Source organism: Euprymna scolopes, chromosome 1 (assembly GCF_053919585.1).
Source record: "Euprymna scolopes isolate OS-2025 chromosome 1, ASM5391958v1, whole genome shotgun sequence".
NCBI classification, from domain to species: domain Eukaryota; kingdom Metazoa; phylum Mollusca; class Cephalopoda; order Sepiida; family Sepiolidae; genus Euprymna; species Euprymna scolopes.
In genome coordinates, this window is record NC_136482.1 from 182,004,331 (window position 1) to 182,024,275 (window position 19,945).

General features: G+C 33.0%; 1 protein-coding gene and 1 pseudogene across 11 annotated transcripts in view; both read left to right on the forward strand.

Moving 5' to 3' along the window:
- Nucleotides 1–19,945, forward strand: part of LOC145277896 (voltage-dependent calcium channel subunit alpha-2/delta-2-like) — a 445,906-nt gene that overhangs the window by 263,980 nt on the left and 161,981 nt on the right. For all 11 annotated transcript variants that reach the window (XM_080129937.1, XM_080129974.1, XM_080129993.1 and 8 more), the window contains 3 exons: nt 4,893–5,024; nt 8,894–8,951; nt 13,078–13,128. In XM_080129937.1, the coding sequence (XP_079986063.1) occupies nt 4,893–5,024; nt 8,894–8,951; nt 13,078–13,128 (241 nt within the window). The remainder of the gene's footprint in view (nt 1–4,892; nt 5,025–8,893; nt 8,952–13,077; nt 13,129–19,945) is intronic.
- On the forward strand, nt 3,871–3,989 carry LOC145283858 (5S ribosomal RNA; annotated as a pseudogene).

Consider the following 19,945-nt stretch of genomic DNA (forward strand, 5'->3'; position numbering starts at 1 on the left):
AGACAGTGAATCAAATACGATAACCATTAGGCCAGTTTGACACGAACTCTAAAAAATGTTTTCAAGCCTACTTATTCTTAACATAAAGAAGCTGTTGTGTTTCATGACTGTGCATGCGCAGTCATGAAACAATTGACAGATAAAAATCCGATGACTGCCAAGTATCATAGGATAGTTTAAATTAACATTGAACCAAAAGTCAGCAAACTAAAATCTTATGTTTTAATCAGGTTTTTATTCAACTTCGTTTTTGCATAAATAATGTTTCATTGATCTTGTAAAAAGAATTGTTTTTGTTGCCATACGTTTTTTTTTATATAAGTAGAGACTATGATTAAAGAAAATTGGAAGGTTCTCCTTATAGACACTGGTGATAGGAACTGACCAATCAAATGGAGCCACATACTGCTAGCAGCCAATCAGAAACCGGAATTGCTCCATAAAATATTGAATCTTTTAGAATTCCAACACATAATTTTTCGTGTCCACACAAGAAAGACCTTTGCTTTTTGCCTGCAAAATTTTAAAGTCCAAGACTTCTACTGATCAGCTACCCACCGAAAACTGTTTCATCTCCAGGATTTATACAGATAAACTTCTCATCAGAAACTCTTCTGAAATTAAACGTGTTTTTTTTTTAATTTCGTATTGTATTATGATATATAAAATGAACTTTTCCTGGGCAATATTGGGTATCCATGAAACAAATACAGAGCGATTGATACTGGAAAAAGAGATAAAAATATATAGATACCAAGAAAGGTGATGTAATTAATATGAGCACATCCGGGTTCTTTTCTACAAGAATATAATTGGTTGGTTAAGCTATAAATACCAACTTATAGAACAGATTGGGAGCGACGTTGAAAGATATGCCAATCATGCTTAATCATATATCAGCTCTGACTACAAACACTCGTTCAGTAAGGCGGCTCTTAGGTTATTACTTGAATAGTAGCAAAAATCACTCAGTTACTTCAAACAAATATATTCCTTTCACGGGACATATGAAAAAGATAAATCTTTTCTTGGTCATTCTATCTATCATATCTATCTTCAATACAGTTGTGTTTTAAAAAAAGAAAATTATTAATTCATACCTTATATTTAATAAATCAAATTTTCTGCAATTAAGTATTTTGTCTACATCTCACATATTGTAGGCAAAAATAAATTTGAATTCATAAATTAGGTGCAGCCAATAGATCTAAAATTATGCATGGATGTTAAATGAGAGAATATAATGTTCGGATCATTTATAATAAAAAAAAATTTTTTGTTTTTTTAAATCCCAAAATCTTAAATCTGTTCAATTATATGAATATTTATTTATAAGATATTTATTGTCTAAATTAGCAAAATTATATATTTATAATTTAAATTTTTCTTTCAAAATTACAAAAATCTTAAATGTGTTCAATTATAAGAATATTTATTTACAGGAATATTTATTGCCTAAATTAGCAAAATTATATATTTATAATTTTAAAAAAATTTTCAAAATTACAAAAATCTTAAATATGTTCAATTATAAGAATATTTATTTATAGGAATATTTATCGCCTAAATTAGCAAGATTATATATTAGACATATTTGTAAAATTTCTGACTAAAAAGATTGACATGTAAATTTGAATTTGCATTGTCACATTGAATTAAATCTTTAAATTCAGTGAAATCCACTTAAGTTAGGAAATGCATTCATTTCATAATACATAACATAATTTTTTTTTTGTAATATTTTCATATAAATTTTTAAGTTGTTGGTTTTTTTATTTTTCTTATTCTTTTCAGCTAAAAATGTCAAGTTATAGTTTTAACATATTTATACACTGTATTTCAACTTATGCAAATCGTATTTTCATAAAACTCTTGAGTCAACCCAACCCAACAGTGATAAGCTGTCTAGTCCAGGGTTTCCCAAAGTAGGCTTCACAGAGCCCCGGGGTTCTGTGAGTGAGGTTGGAAGAGACCCTTTCTTAAAGAGGGTCAAATGCTTTATATGGAAAAAGTAAATGGCTGCAGATATTTGATATTTGTTCTTTTGACTAGAAACAAATATGATACATTACTACAAGTGTAAAGAGTTTCAGGGTGTTTCATGAGAAAGTAAATAAAAAATATTAGGTTGGTTCAAAAATAATGTTGTTTTTTGACGTTCAAATATATATGTATGTATGTATGTATATATATATATATATGTATATATGTATGTATGTGTATGTATATATGTATGTATGTGTATGTATATATGTATGTATGTGTATGTATATATGTATGTATGTGTATGTATATATGTATGTATGTGTATGTATATATGTATGTATGCGTATGTATATATGTATGTATGCGTATGTATATATGTATGTATGCGTATGTATATATGTATGTATGTGTATGTATATATGTATGTATGCGTATGTATATATGTATATATGTATATATATATATATGTATGTATATATGTATATATGTATATATATATGTATGTATATGTATATATGTATATATGTATATATATATGTATATATATGTATATATGTATATATATATGTATGTATATGTATATATGTATATATATATATGTATGTATATGTATATATGTATATATATATGTATGTATATGTATATATGTATATATATATGTATGTATATGTATATATGTATATATATATGTATGTATATGTATATATGTATATATATATGTATGTATATGTATATATGTATATATATATGTATGTATATGTATATATGTATATATATATGTATGTATATGTATGTATATATGTATATGTATGCATATATATGTGTATATGTATGTATATATATGTATGTGTTTTTCTGGGTCAACGGCCAACTAGCACCATGTATATTTGTGTGTGTGTATATGTGTATTGGGGTGGAGAGGGCTCCCGTAAGCCGTGGTGAAGGCAACCTTTCTAGGAGAATCAAATCCCTGATTTAAAAAAACCATAAAGCGGAAGACCAGTACCCGCATTAAGCTGATCTGCAGTTTAATTTGTTGCTGGCTATCTTGCTCTTGCTTGTTGCTGGATCTCAACATTTTGAACCGAGAGAGAGACTTAGCTGTCGTACAAAGCTAAGACTCTTTAACATCATATTTGTATAGATACTCCCTCAGACATTTGGGCTCATGGATTTTAAATGTCTGAGGGAGTGGCACTCGTCTGACAAGACGTTGCAATCATCATATGTATGTGTATGTATGTGTATATATGTGTATATGTATGTATATATATATGTGTATATATGTGTATGTGTGTGTGTATATATAAACGACATTATTTTTGCACCAACCTAATAAATTAACAAAAATGCGACAATTTTGGATTAATCAAACACAAAAAAATGTTAAAATCACAAACACGAACAATAATGTCTTCAACCATTTAGTTAGTGTTAAAATTTGAAATTAATGTTTTTCATATTTATTTTAGAAATTATCCTGTTAGTGCTCTGTGAAAACCTTTTGCCCCGCTTAGGGGGTCTATGGTATCCTGAAGTTTAGAAAAACCTGGTTTAGTATATTCATATAGTTGCTAACCTTCATCCCTTACGACATCATCCATTTTCAATTAATTATATACACTGTCATCTATTCTACATTGTTGCCGTGCTCATAAGGGACAATATCCAAAACCCTTGTCAGAATTTGTGACATATTTTCGTTTTATGGACGTCTGGAATAAACACAAACCCCCACAATATAATTGTACCACTTTTGTCCAAACTGAAATATATTGTTGCAGTATTTTTGATATAATGAAGGATATGATAAAAGAAAATTGGAAGGCACTACTTATAGACACTGGCGATAGGAACTGACCAATCAAATAGAGACGCTGTTTTATATACGGCATATTTCATGCTGACACACCAGTTCCCATTAGATCACCGAAGTTAAGCAATGTTGAGCCTGGTCAGTACTAAAATGGGTGACCATTTGGGAATTCCAGGTTTTGTATGTACTCTCCGCTTATCTCGGCATTGTTTCCAGTCGTTTAGCACTTCTTCTTGCCACTGGACTCAAACAGTGCTGATTACGGAAAGGTGTGGTTAGAGATTGCACAACACTTGCCTCACATTTACATGTGCAGCACCTCTTACAGGGGTATCCATTGTCTCTTGAGATTAAACAGAGGCATCACAATTTCTATTTTAAAATCAAACATTATATATATTTTACTTTTGGCATAAGAAGAAAAAAGTTCCTAAAGTTTCATAACTAATTTTTTAATTCATTAAAACAATCGTTCAGTCGATGATGTTTGGCCTTCAGGACAAGATCACAGTGTAGTATCTGTTCTTCAGATGCTCCACTTCAATTTCTTGTTCTCTGTCAGTGGAGGAGAAATCCTTCACGACTGAGACAATTTTTATTTTTGTTCCTTTTCTCCACGTTAAAAAACGACCCTGGTGTCTAACTCTGTCCCGTGGGGAGGCATTGTAAATAGGAACAATCGTTCAGTCACATTTCTTCCCGGGTGATGTCAGGTTTGCTTAACACTTTCCCCATTTTGAATAATTCCCCAGTAATATTCTGCCCTTGTACATATCACATAGCTTTTCACCTTAGTTGATGCTCCCTTCATTTAAGAAGCATTCATTCAGAATATGTATTTTTTTTTCTTTTCTATTTTAATTGCAGCAACGGTTTGTTCTTTTATCAACTTTATGACTAAAAAAAAAGGGGTACATTTTTTGTCAGTTAATGAAACTATTGAGCGGCCAAAATTGTGTCATTTTCATTTTCATCCAATTTCATATCAATCACTGCAGGTGTGAAATACGATGACTTGATTTCCAAAGTGTGACCATTTTTTTTTTTTTTTTTTCTGTAATAATCAATGTTGCCCATTTGCTTCTTTCAGATATAGACATATTGAATGGATTGCGATGGTCGGCAGAGTTGGATGCAGTTTTTGAAACTAATTACAAAAGAAATGAAAAACTATTATGGCAGTACTTTGGTAGCCAGAGTGGATTTATGAGAACATATCCAGGTAAGTTTATTTCTCTCTCTCTCTCTCTCTCTCTCTCTCTCTCTCTCTCTCTCTCTCTCTCTTTGATGCATTATTGAAACTAAGAAATATATATATAATGTACATTTGGCTGCAAATATGTACTCGTTTTTTGAAGAGTTTGAATTCATTATTTTCTTTGAAGTGTGTTTCATAAAGTCCATATACAAAACTATTGCTCATCGAAAGAATATACTGGAATTAGACGTCAATAATGTCAGGAAATTATTTTCTAAAGTTTATTTTTGAAAATCATATCTCTGGCCAGGTCTTTATTTATCCTTCTTTCTCTCAAATCTATCCTTATCACTTCCTTCCATGTTTTCTTTGGCTTTCTTCTGCCAATTGACTGATATTTTAACTGCTTTATATCTACTAGCTCCAAACTGCTATCCATTCTTTCAATGTGACCATACCAACAAAGTCACCTGTTTTACATCCAAAATGGCAGAACACTCTTTAAATATATGGCATAATCATGTTGACACACTGATTCTCATTAGATCACTGAAGTTAAGTAATGTTCAGCCGGGTCAGTACCAGACGAGTGACCATTTGGGAATACTAGGCGCTGTATATAGGAGGATATTGACACCGTTATGCAAGAACTGTAAAAACCTAACATTGTCATCTCCCCTGGTAGGGATATACAAGTGGCTGAGGACTGCTTGTAAACTTCATATTCCCATGAAACTTCCTCCTCGGGAGGAAGCCAGTTAACCTATTTGGGGTGAGTGCCACTTCATTTCAGAATGCTCTTTAACTTTAAGCAGGTAGTCATTGAAAGATGGTGTTTTGATAAAAATATTTTTATCCTATCAGTGGATTGGTATCAGAAAGGGCAGCTGGCCTATAAAAGTTTTGCATCAACTAAGGAAACAACTTCCAAAGAAAACTTGTCGCACTTCAGGCTGTGCAGTTTGAATGTTGTGGGCTTGCAAGGAAGGTCTGGTGAAATAGTTTAGTTTCTTAAGTGAAAATGTTGCGGAGGGGGGGGTACTGCTTATATTGTGTCAAATGTTCACTTTATGGTATATCAGCTTTTTTGGAGGGGTTTATAAAATAAAAGCAGTACATACTTTTGATGTCTTCTTCACATCTCTTGCTGTGTCCTCAAGTGGTTTGTGTCCCGACGTTGATTCGTGGAACAAAAACTCTGTCATGCATAAAAACAAATACAGGTTTCATTCCTCTGGACCATTGGAACTTTATTTATTTCATGGTCAAAGTCACGCCACTGTTCTCTGCTTATCCTTAGAAGGAGGGTAATGAATTTCTCTATCAATCCATCTGCCATACATCATTACCTTTTGTCGCCTCCACAAGAAGTCTCTCATCTTCTCAGAATAACTGAAAACTGTAGACTCTCAAACTTGAACTGAACTCTGTCTAAGCACCTGTGCTCCTTCCTTTTTATATTTGGGATGGGCTGTTTTAAGGGTGGTCTCCGACCGGATATACCTGAACCCAATGCATTCACAATAGGTCAGAGCAATGAGTCTTAACCTTTTGACCCCCATCACACTCAAAGACATCCCGCACTAATCACGCTATTCATGTCATGGATTCTATAACAGATAGATTGTGTGAAATAATACAAGATATCAATTCTCTTGGATTGGACACGAAAATGGAATACGTGATGTTAGCATTTTTTTTATTGCTGAAAAATGGATCGATAAAGTGATTGAAGTTTATCATGTAAGTGATTGAACCATACTGTTAAAGTTGATGAGAAAATTTTTTTAGCTATATTTTTGGGGGTTTGTTTTAACAATACACATTGATACGAAAAAGTTGTCAAAAAGCAAATATATAACAAATAAATGTTATCAAAGGCAAAAGTTACTCTTCTACCTAGCTGAATAAGTTTTTAGTGGTTTTACTTACTTTAAAATATTTGTTCGTTTTGAAAAACAAGTAGTGTCTAGTGTTATGTGAGAACAACAAAAAATGGCCACGATTTGACACCTAAATATTTGAAGTCTCGATAATAACTTAAAATACAATACTGTTAGAAACCCACCCAATGAATGTTACGGTAACATATATTGGGTGGGTTCCTGGTACAGTGGATAGAGGCGTTGTCTCTACAGTTTCCAGGTGAGCATTGTGTGAAGATAGCAGTTTCAATCTTACCCAAGCAGGCCAAAGGATTAGTTGGCCAATACGTGATTAGATAACACCTATGAAAGGCAGTAATTACTGGAGATACAGTTACAAGACTCAGCATTCCTATCCTGTTGTGGTTAATCACCTGACGAAAGCCAGAGGATGTTGGCTGAAACAACAACAACAACTATGAAGATGAGGATAACAGTTTGCAAAATAGAATGAATGCACAAATTATGAATCCTCATCTCAAAGGATTCAAAAAAACAATAATAAATAGAGGAAAATTTTATTATGGCCAAACTTATGTAGGTTGGAGTAGGAAAGTTGTGAGACTGACAAGGCTTATATTATTATTAGGAAGTAAGTCCATGTTTAGACATGTTAAATCCATATGCTGATGACGTGATTAGCCCATAAGACGTATGGTATTGTTCAGAGTGACTTGAATTTGTTGGGCAACTTGCCTTTTTCTTTATTAAAAAGCTATTAAATGTTTATTTTTGTTTAATGCTAGCAGGCCGCCCGGCATTACCCAGTCGTAAAATATGCATAAATATTTTATTTTAATTAATGCAGAATTCTTATTTGTTATAAATAGAAATACCGTAGGTATTAAATGTAACGTTAAATTCCTTTTGAAAAAAATGAAGTAAAAAAAATGGAAAGAGACTGAGACTCTTATGAGACTGTGAATGCAAGGATTATGTTTTTTTTTTATAAACAATTCACTTGTTAGTAAAAAAAAAAAAAAAATACTCTAGCAGAGATTAAAACCTAAAAACATTTAATCAAGTACGATAACCATTAAACCAGCTTGACACAATGTTTAACTTGTGTTTTCTAAACCTACTTATTCTTAACATAAAGAAGCTGTCACGATTTCAGACTTCACATGCTCATTCATGAAACAGTCGACAAACAGATAAAAAGCTGACTACCCCCCCCCCACGTACCAATTTTTCATTTTGATTCCTTAGCAGCTCTTTTTTCTTGATGAAAACAGATTAAAAAGTTTACCTAATGTCTGATCCCTCTATATTCCAAATTTCAAGGCTGTAGATAAAAAAAATTGTTTAGTATATAGGTTGAGAAGTGTCCTCTTACACACACACACACACACTTTTATACATATATAGTCTAGAAGGATACCCGTCCCAAGACGAATAAAATTAATTTTCTAAACAGAACTATTTTGCACCACTTCTATGTATATAAAACTGTATATCTAGAATCCTTATTCCAATTTGGACTAAAACAATGCTTAAGTTTAAAGGGTATTAAGAAGATATTGAAATGGAAAGTGCAAATGCGATTTTTTTATATATATTTTTAGGAATAAGTGCCCTGGAGTGACTGTCTCTAATTGACTGTAGCAATATACATGGTTTCCTCGAAATGATGAATTTCTTCCAAAACCATTTTTATTTTGTTAAACTGTCGATTCTATGGAACACCAGAGCTGTGAGTGAAGGTTTAAAAGAAAGACTACACTAATTCCTTATTCCGAAACTTCAGACAAAATTATTGATATTATATTTTAGAGATTGACAAGTCCAAATAATTCATGCATGTTAAACAGTTATTTGATTATCTCCCCTTAATTTCAACCAAAAGATTTAATACCAATATGCATTCATTTGTTATTAAATTAATTATCGAATGAGTATTGTTTTGTTTTTTTTTTGTTTTTTATTTTATTTTTTTTTTTCTTAAAAGTATTTTTATGTATTTTGCAGCAAGTCGATGGAAAAAGCATGGGAGTGTTGATCTATTTGATGTGCGAAGGCGACCATGGTTTGTATATTCATATATCATGCTCAAATTACACAATAAAACTCTCAGCATTAGTAGATTAGTTACTTACTAGCGGGGCCTGTGGAAATTCCTCAGGGGACTTATTCATATGTAATATATTGATGTTGGCATTTTGTAGCTGTTCAATGTAAATGGAAATGCTCTGATATCATCATAGGTTTTTTTGTTAAAACTGCAAAAGTATTTATCTAAGCTAGTACGAATGCCTACCAAAGCCCAGTGTAAAGTACACTTAAATATGATATTTTAATTCTTGCAGATTTTCTGTACATTATTATAGAGTTAATGTTCTATCGATTTTTATATATTATAAAGTTGCGATTTCAGAAAAAAAAAATATATCCATATGACTTGAGTGTATTAGCTTGAATTGAAATCGAAATAAAAACTTATGAATATATATATATATATATATATATATATATATATATATATATATATATATATATATATAACTTGAGTTCCTTCAGCCATAATCGAAACTGAAACCAACACTTATGAAGAATTCTTGATAAAATTATTTATGACAAGAAATGTAAGTACATAACAAACGATCCGGATGTAAGCGTGACACAGGAAATAACACACACGCTATCGTATTAATATATAGATGTTTAAATATTTTTCCAAACTCAACGTAGCACAGAAGTTTTTTTTTTTTACTTTCATTTACATTTCCTTTTTGTTTTTTTAATTACCAGTTTTTTTTAAATAGCATCAAATTTTGACAGTTAAATTTAATTATTATCATTTGGTTATTGAATTATTAATTAACATGTGCTGTCATAAAACTATCACTAATTTTTTAAAAGTAATGTTCTTTCACATATGACATAAAACAAACGAAAGTGTGTAAGTTTATTTCATGAAATTAAAATTGTTTGGTCATATAATTACAAGGCAGATATATCACCACTTATTCAGGCCCGAAGGCTACTCGAGGATAAGGGCCAATGAATGTAAGGTGGTAGTGTAGTAATCATTACAGGTGTAAATTGGGTAGAATTTGATTAAGGAGACGGCTCAACAAGAATTTGTTTATATTGGACTTGAAGGTTACCATATTGTAGTCAGCCGGGAAGCACATCAGAGGAACAGTGGGCAATTTTAGGAAAGAAGATTAGTTAATGAAATCTGCATTTAGATATATAAATTTTGTTCAGTTTTCTAAAACATTACCTAAAATCAATGAATATTAATTTGTAATTTTGTTGTTAATGGTGAAAGATCAAGTTGATATTTCAAACCCTTTCACATCATTTATTTTTTTAAACAATAAATAAATACATTTTACTTGAATAAAAACATAAAATGAGGACGAGCCGGCACTAAATATCTTTGAACCAAACCTCTGGAGGCCTCCTTAGTATTATTTTTGTGTCCTCTTAAAATGTTGTTGAAAATACAGTAATAATATTTTTTAAACAACGAAATGGTTTTTTCGTAGATTAGTGGCTTCTCCAAAAAATATTGTTAATCTTTGCTTTAGGAGCACAAGTGAAGTACCACATCCAACTTTGGCTTATAAACTGTAATTTTACTCAAAAAATTATGTTTAATTAACATTTTAAAAGCTTCAAGAAAGAATACTAAAAACTTTGCTTATAAATATAACATTGATATGAGACGACTTTGTTTGAGGACTATGGCAATGCAGTATATGGAAATGATGTATGTAGTAAAATAAGTAACAATAATAATAATATTGGTGGAATTTCAATAATTTTCAATCACACACATTTATTTTCAAACATAGTGTTGCACAAGATGGTAGATGTGCGGACGTCCTCAAAATTTCAAGAATATATCTCTTCTTCAAGGGAGGATAGGAAGTGTAAACCGTTCCCTATACATGCTAAATAAATGTGTGTAATTGAAAAATATTGAAATTCCTCCAATAATGTCATTGTTATTTATTTTACTACATACATCATTTCCATATACTGCATTGCCATAGTCCTCAAACAAAGCCGTCTCACACTTCACACAATGATTCAAACAAACTATAAAATCTTTCTTAAACACACACATATATATATTGATCAACACTGCTGAGGAGCCATGATTTAATATACTGTTTTGTTTTTAAATCCCCGAAACAGTGCTTCATGGTAAACAACTGATGATCCCTTAAATTACCATTAGTACTATAGTGAATTCGAGAGAGAAAGTTGATCCAGTGATTGCAAGTGATTAAATGACTTACTGACTAAATAGTTTTCTAATGAATGATAAAAAATATAAAAATGAAATAGGGTTTTTTTGTATAGTTTTAAAGGTTAAAAAACTTCCAAGACATATATATATATATATATATATATATATATATATATATATATATATAAAGAGCAAATAGTTAATAAAACATGCTAAAAAACACTTTGAAAAAGAGTTAAAAACATATTTCATCTGTCCTTAATCCGCGGAGTTTCGAAGAAATACTTTCCTTCTCATCAGAGGATAAGAATTAGCAAAATGCGTGATCGGATTTCGCATAGAAAAGTATTTGATGAAACTGCAAGTAAGTCAAAGATCTTACTTGATAACAAAAAGTGAAGCAGAGGGAATATGGTGAAGAAAAAGGTGATTTCACGTGAATGGATAGTCTGGTGAAAGGTAAATTATCCAATGACGGTAAAATCCAAAAAATATATATATAACTTTTAAATTTAAAAACAATGCACCAACTATACAAATATGTCAAGATTGTTATACATCGGTATAATAAGAGGTGGACTTCCTTATATTGGTGGAGTAGTAAGGAAATATACTCCAGAGATTTTATCTTAAACACATATCAACAAAATTGGTATGACTGGAGTGGTTGATAATGATACGCTACTCTGTCATCACATGATCTGTTCTCTATTCATACAGGAAAAAGCAGACCTCCATGCATAATCTCTACTATTATATAAAAAGAACTGTTTCTGTGAGTTCGTTCCCTATGAACTCCAAAACGGCTGGGTCAATTTTTATGGAATTTCACACAAAGGTACTTTATGTGCCTGGCAGTGTTCTTAAGTTTTATGTTGGAATGGCTTTGATAAGTATCAATAATCAAAATAACCTGATGAAAGAAGGAACAGGCGATTTTGACCAAAGTTAGCATTTTATGCAGCCTAACATCACAAGTACATTTGGGAAGTTTTATTACCTCACAAACCGAAAGGCTCAACAAATCAACAATAGATTCTTTGATATGACAGCAGTGCGCTTAAAAGGAATGTTTCTGTTTAGAGCAAAAGTGAAGCATGATACTTGACTTTTGCATTTTTAACTTTAATGCACGCCATTATATATAAAAATAATTTCATAAAATCAACAGTAGTTTCTCTACAGTGCAATGTAGACTACAATGTATTGTGATCTTAGTCAATGTGAAAGGCATGTGAAACCTCCTCCAGATGCATTGTGATGGGTTCCCAATTAGAGCAGGCAATCAATCTATTTGAATAAAACAAATGGGCTATTTTATTGATTTTGATTACAATCAAAATATGGGAGTGTGAAACATTCGTTGATCATCATTGAATCCCATCAACGTCGGGTCACCCTGCTAGTCATTGATTAAATTTGAATGTTTTCTTTTAATTAAAATAGCCAGTCTTTCATTTCCTTTGTTTTTTATAAGATAACCAAGGAGTGACCAAAAAGTATTGCTCATGGAAGCATTAATAAAATTCAATCATTTCTGCAATCCAACCGTATTTGATACAGGAATTTGAGTAACACGTGATCGTTTTTTGTGCTTCACAACTAACAGCTCCATTACTAGTTCCAACACTACACCATCATCAGGAGGCACCACGTCTCAGTTTCAGTCCCCATTCCTTGATTGCTTTTCTGACGGTTTCATGGGTGGCATTCTTGTTGGGTCACCCCATATAATTAAATATTATTAAACCAACTCCCCAATTATAGATATTACAAACGTTTTCTGTGGGGGGCACTTTTTGTTGGGTCACCACGTATAATTGGATAAAAAGGATACTCTCCTGATTACAAAGTTTTTCATCTTGCAATTAATTTTAGTACAAAAGGTCTTAATTCTTGCATAGTGTTTTAAATGATTTTAAACTCTGACATTTGTTTTCTGTTTCAGGTATACGCAAGGTGCCAGTTCACCAAAAGATATGATGATTATTATTGATACGTAAGTATAAGATTGGGAAAAAGGAAATTTTTGACAAAGAATATATCATTTTTATTTTTCACTTTTCATAAAAAAATTCAAAATTTTTCTGGTTTAAAGAATATTTAATTCATTATATGCAAAAAAAAAACTATTGACTAAGAAGCAGAAATTTAATTGATTATTTTCAAACAAATTATTGAATAAAAAAAGCAGAAATTAAATTGATAATTTACAAACAAATTATTGAATAAAAAGCAGAAATTTAATTGATTATTTACAAATTATTGAATAAAAAGCAGAAATTTAATTATTTTCAAACAAATTATTGAATAAAAAAAGCAGAAATTTGATTTATTATTTACAAACAAATTATGGAATAAAAAGCAGAAATTTAATTGATTATTTACAAACAAATTATTGAATAAAAAGCAGAAATTTAATTATTTTCCTGGTGCTACCAGATCAGGCTGCCCTGTGGCTTCCTGAGACGAAATGCACCTACATTGACGTTTTTTTGTTTTCTGATCTTTTTTGTAAAACTTAATTATGTTCTGCAAAACCAAAAACAAAAACAACAGCCTATTCCCCCCCCCCTTTTTATTTTATTTTTTCCTACCTTACTCCCGGTCCTGGATATGACCTTAAACTACATCCGATGGTGAGGTCCAGCTTACGGGCTTGGGGAGTGTGGAGCCACCTCTTAATTGCCATTGCTCCCAGGTCCACCCTGACCCGGAGTGGTAGTACCTGTTAGGGTCCCAACTATGGGTTAAATAGAAACAGATTTTAAAAAGGAAAAGAAACAACAAAAAAAGAAAGAAAAAGAAAACAAATATATTCTATTAAATTATCTATTTATTTATTTATTTTTTTGCCTTGTCGGTAGGGCATGAGAACAAACCGACTGTCCCCCTGCAGAGGGTAAAAATCCCTCAATGGGGCAACCAGTTAGCCGTGGGTTGCTACCCGTAAAGTCTTAGGACGTGATCCTGGTGATTGAGCGAACCTAAACCAGGATACATAGAAGTTTAGGCACCGCAACACATTACTTTGGCCCTTACTTCGATTAGACGGGCGGTCGAAGAGGCCCGATCCGACCAATCGGCCAGTCACGCCAAGCCCCACCATATATTGCCCATTCCAAAAACCCACTACTAATACAACACATCCCCCCTCTCCCACAAATAACCCTACTCCCTAATATATGATGGAAAGCGGTGGCTGAGGGTCAATCGATTAGGTGTGAATATCGATGACGAGGCTGTAAACCCCTCAGGATTGCTACAGATCCCATAGCAATATCAAGAGAGAACAGATAATCATTATGATACCACCAAAGTCGGTTATATCATCATTGTATCCCTGTAGAGGCTGGGCGAATGGGTTTCCCCCAGGCTCTTCCCAAATAGGACTCCGAGGTGGGTGGGGAACAAAGATGACGAAAAAAGAAAACAAAATATATGGCTTATTCCTCCCAAAAACCCCCCAACCCCCCAAAAAGAACCCACTCTGATGTCTCTGACATCAGTAGCTCTGACGAAGAGACGATAAAACCAAGGAACTCAACATTCGTAGTAATAGAATCAATGGAGGAAACTCCTTTGAGCAAACTATCACCTTTTAAAATTGAAAAAAATCTTAAAACTCTAAAACCAAAGTCTATTAAAAAACAATTTAACGGCAGCCTACTAATAGAAACCCATAACGAAGAACAAACTAAAGAAATATTGAAACTAAAATTATTTGAAAACATCAAAGTCAAATGCTACAGACATCCAACCCTAAATACCTGCAAAGGAGTAGTGAAAAGCCACGAACTTGCACTTTGTCCCTTGGAGGAAATCCGGACAAACTTACAGAAACAGAATGTGTTAGATGTTCGCAGAGTTCAAATTAAAAAAAACGGTGAGAAAATCGATACCGATACATATATACCAACTTTCGATTCCCTCACCATACCCAAAGAAGTGAAAGTCGGATATATGAAAATAAATGTAGAAATTTATATTCCAAACCCCCTCCAATGCTTCAAGTGCCAGAAGTTTGGACACCATCAAGATCGGTGCACACGATTACCAGTGTGTGGAAGATGTGGAGAAAGCGGCCCACACATTGACTGCAGAAAAGATTTCAAGTGTGCCAACTGCCTGGGAAACCATGGCGCTGGCTCTAGATATTGCGAAATATGGAAAAGAGAAAAAGAAGTGACCAAACTAAAACATATAAAGAATATATCCTACCCAGAGGCCAGGAAAATCATCGAAACTAAAACATATGCAGATGCAACAAAAAAAACTAATCCAATCAACAATCAAAATGGTCATATACATGTAACGGATACAACTGACAAGAAAATTGATGTCCTAAGCAAACTAATAAAGGAAATGAAAGAACTATTAGAAGAAATGAGGAAAATGAATAGTGCAATGTCTGCAACCAATCCAAGGATAATATTAAGTAAAGACACTACTGAACCACAAAAAGAAACAAAACCACAAACCATTTCTACAAAAACAACCGAACAACCATCAAACACATCACAAGCCAGAAAAGAATCAAAAATCCCCCCAGACAAAAAAAAAAAACAAACAAAAACAGGAAAAGAAAGATCCCGATCTATATCTCGAACAGGGACTCCGACAGAAAATAGATTTGAGGGATTGGAGACGATGGAAGTTGAACACAATTCCAAATGATGAACAAAATATTACAATGGAATATCAGAGGGATAAAAGCAAACCAAAATGAACTCACATTATTAATAACAAATATGAGCCCAGCACTTGTCTGTCTACAGGAGACCTTTCTGAAAGAAAATAATACCATCAACATAAAACACTACACATCTTACAACTACATAAATAAAGATACGGACAGAGCTTCTGGAGGCACATCAATACTTGTGAAGAATGAAGTCCCTCAAAGACAAATAAATATAAACACAAACTTGCAAGCAATTGCAGTTTCAGTGACTCTACATAGAACTATAACACTTTGCTCAATATACATCCCTCCAAAAGATACAATCAACGAAACTGAGATAACTCAATTAATAAAACAACTCCCTAAACCCTTTTTTCTACTAGGAGATCTCAACAGTCACAATGTAATATGGGGAAGTAAAGAAACAAATAAAAAAGGAAAAGAAATAGAAAACATAATAAATAAAAATAATCTATGCCTCCTTAATAATCAAAACTACACCTATATGTACCCAGCAACAGGTACTTTCACCGCCATTGACCTTACCTTATGTGATCCTTCCATATATATGGACTATGACTGGAAAGTACACAATGACACCTGTGGGAGTGATCATTTCCCAATCATCCTGGAAAGTCTAAGTACTAGCACTGAACAAAAAACACCCAAATGGAACCTACATAAAGCGGATTGGGAAGACTTCCAGGAACAGTGCAAAAACCAATTAATTATCGAAAAGAATGATGAAGATGACCATTTGAACTACTTCATTAAAACACTCACAAACATAGCAAATAATACCATACCGAAAACAACCAAAACCAACAATCACAACAAACCTTGGTTCACAAAAGAATGCAGAAAAGCCATCAGAGCTCGACGAGCTGCCTTGAGAAAATTCGAAAAGTATCCAACAAGCGAAAATCTGGATTTCTTCAAAAACAACAGAGCAAAAGCCAGACGAATCATAAAGGAATCCAAAAGAACAACCTGGAGAAATTATATATCCAAAATTAATGTGAATACCAAGGCGAAAACAGTTTGGAACATGATGAGGAAAATAGAAGGAAAGTGTAGTAGTACACCAATATCCCACATCTCTAAAGGCAACAAAATATACACCGATCAAAAAGACATTTCCAATAACCTGGCAGATAATTTATCAAAAATTTCATCATGTGACAGACAAACAGAGAAATTCAAAAAGATTAGAGAAAAGGAAGAGAAAAAGAAAATTCTATTTAAATCACAAAATACTGAAAAATACAACCAACCTCTTACCTTGCCTGAATTAAAAGAATCGCTAACCAAATCCCATGACACAGCTACAGGGCCCGATGAAATTCCATATGAAATCCTCAAAAAACTTCCAGAAGCCTCAATGAAATACCTACTTGAAATTTTCAATATTATATGGTCCAGTGGAAACGTACCCGAGACCTGGAAAGAGGCCACAATAATACCAATCCCCAAATCTGAAAACTCAAACATCCAATCCCAATCAAGTAACGTCTCAGATCCATTGAATTTCAGGCCAATAGCTCTAACAAGCTGCATTTGTAAGACCATGGAAAGGATTATAAACAAAAGACTAATCTGGTTCCTGGAAACAGAGAATCTTATTACAGAATTTCAAACAGGATTCAGGAAAAACCGAAGTTCAATAGACCACATAGTCAGACTTGAAACCTTCATCAGAGAAGCCTTTGTAAGGAAGGAACATTTAACAGCAGTGTTTTTTGACATGGAAAAAGCCTACGATACTGTGTGGAAGTACGGTGTTACAAGGGATCTGAAGGCGCTTGGACTAAAAGGCAGAATGCCAATTTTTATTGAAAATTTTTTAAAAAATAGACGGTTCAGAATAAAGGTTGGCACAGCTCTCTCGGACTTGAAAGAACAAGAGAATGGAGTACCTCAAGGGAGTATACTGTCAGTGACCCTGTTCAGTATCCGAATTAACAACATTGTAAAAAACCTTAACCCTGGGGTAGATTGCTCCCTATATGTGGATGACTTCCTAATATGCTGTAGATCTAGATATATATCTATAATAGAAAGGAAGCTTCAATTGTGCTTAAACAAAGTAATGAGATAGACGGAAGAGAATGGATTTAGATTCTCCAAAAGAAAAACGAAATGCATGCATTTCTGCAAACTAAAGAACATGCATAATGATCCTGTCCTAACCATGGAAGGAACGCCCATACCCGTTACTGACCAGTACAAATTCTTAGGGATTTTATTTGACAAAAAGTTAACATTCATCCCACACATAAACTATCTGAAAAAAAAAATGTAACAAAGCTGTAAATCTTTTGAGAGTGGTAGCACATACCGATTGGGGTGCAGACAGGGAAACACTCCTTAAACTTTACAGAGCACTAGTCCGCTCAAAGCTAGACTACGGTTGTTTCATATATGGATCAACCCGAACATCATATATAAAAAGCCTAGACCCTATTCACCATACTGGCCTAAGATTGGCACTAGGAGCATACAGAACTTCCCCCGTGAACAGTCTATACACGGAAGCACACGAACCCCCACTAGATCTAAGGCGAGAAAAGTTAGCCCTTCAATATTTACTGAAACTGAAGTCTTGCCCAAACAACCCTGCATACCAATGTACCTTCTATCCTAAATATGAAGAACTCTTTAACATGAGAAGAAAAACTATCAAAACGTTCGGGCTCCGAATGAAGGAAAGCATTGAAGAATCGAAAATTCCAATCTCCAGCATTTACAACTTCATACTGCCTAAAACACCCCCATGGACCATGAAACAAGTTGAAATAAAACTCAACCTAAACAAAAAGTCCAAACTACCACAAACCCTATTGAATACCACGACGAACTTCAACATTTAAAATTACAATATTCAGACTACACCTTTATCTACACAGACGGGTCTAAAAGCAACAATCACACTGGATGTGCAGCAACGTACCATAAAACCACAATGAAGAGAAATCTTCAAAATGAAGCATCTATATTCACTGCAGAGACTATAGCTATCGATCTAGCACTCAACATAATTTCAGAGGAAACCACCAAAAACTTCATCATTCTCACAGATTCTCTATCAGTCCTATTATCTATACAAAATCAAAAACAAGAAAATCCACTAACAACAAAATTAATAGAAAAAATCAATATCCTTTCAACTACTAAAAACATTATTCTTGTCTGGATCCCCAGCCATGTGGGGATCAAAGGCAATGACAGGGCAGATACAGCTGCAAAAAGATCTTCTCACCTTCCAACTGACAATTTTAAGATTCCACATACTGATCTTAGACCCCAGATAAAAGCATACATACAGGAAAAATGGCAACTGCGGTGGAGTCAGCAAGAGGGCAACAAATTATACTCAATCAAACCTGAACTTAAGGAACGATGTCCGGACATCAAGAGATCACGCCGAGAAGATGTGATACTGACTCGGCTGCGCATAGGGCACACCAACTTTACTCATTCTTATATACTAAATGGAGAATCGGCGCCAGAGTGCATCCCATGCCAGGAGACACTCACAGTAAAACATATCCTAGTTGGGTGTGATGACCTTGCCCCAACTAGAAAATTATATTATACAGAAAGCAATATGGAAGACCTTTTTGAAAAGGTCAACTCAGCAAATATTCTAGCATACCTAAGGAAAGTAAATTTATGTAAGAAAATTTAAGGAAATTTAAAGTCACCCAAATATACACATCCATGTATAAATACAACATTTAATTTCTTAGTTCAATTTTATAAAAAAAGGGAGGAAAGGCTGAAAAAGTCATTCCCCCCCTCCCAATAAAAAAGTTAAAAAAAAAAAAAAAAAGGACTCCGGCATTAAATGACCACATAGGTTGATATGCCGTAAAACCAATCAATCAATCAATCAATCAATCAATCAATCAATTATTTTCAAACAAATTATTGAATAAAAAGCAGAAATTTAATTCATTATTTAGAAATTATTGAATAAAAAAAAGCAAAAATTTAATTCATTATTTGCAAACAAATTATTGAATAAAAAGCAGAAATTTAATTCATTATTTACAAACAAATTATTGAATAAAAAACTGAGACATGTGCATGCGAGTAGTATGTTTTTTCTAAACTGTTCACAAAATACTCA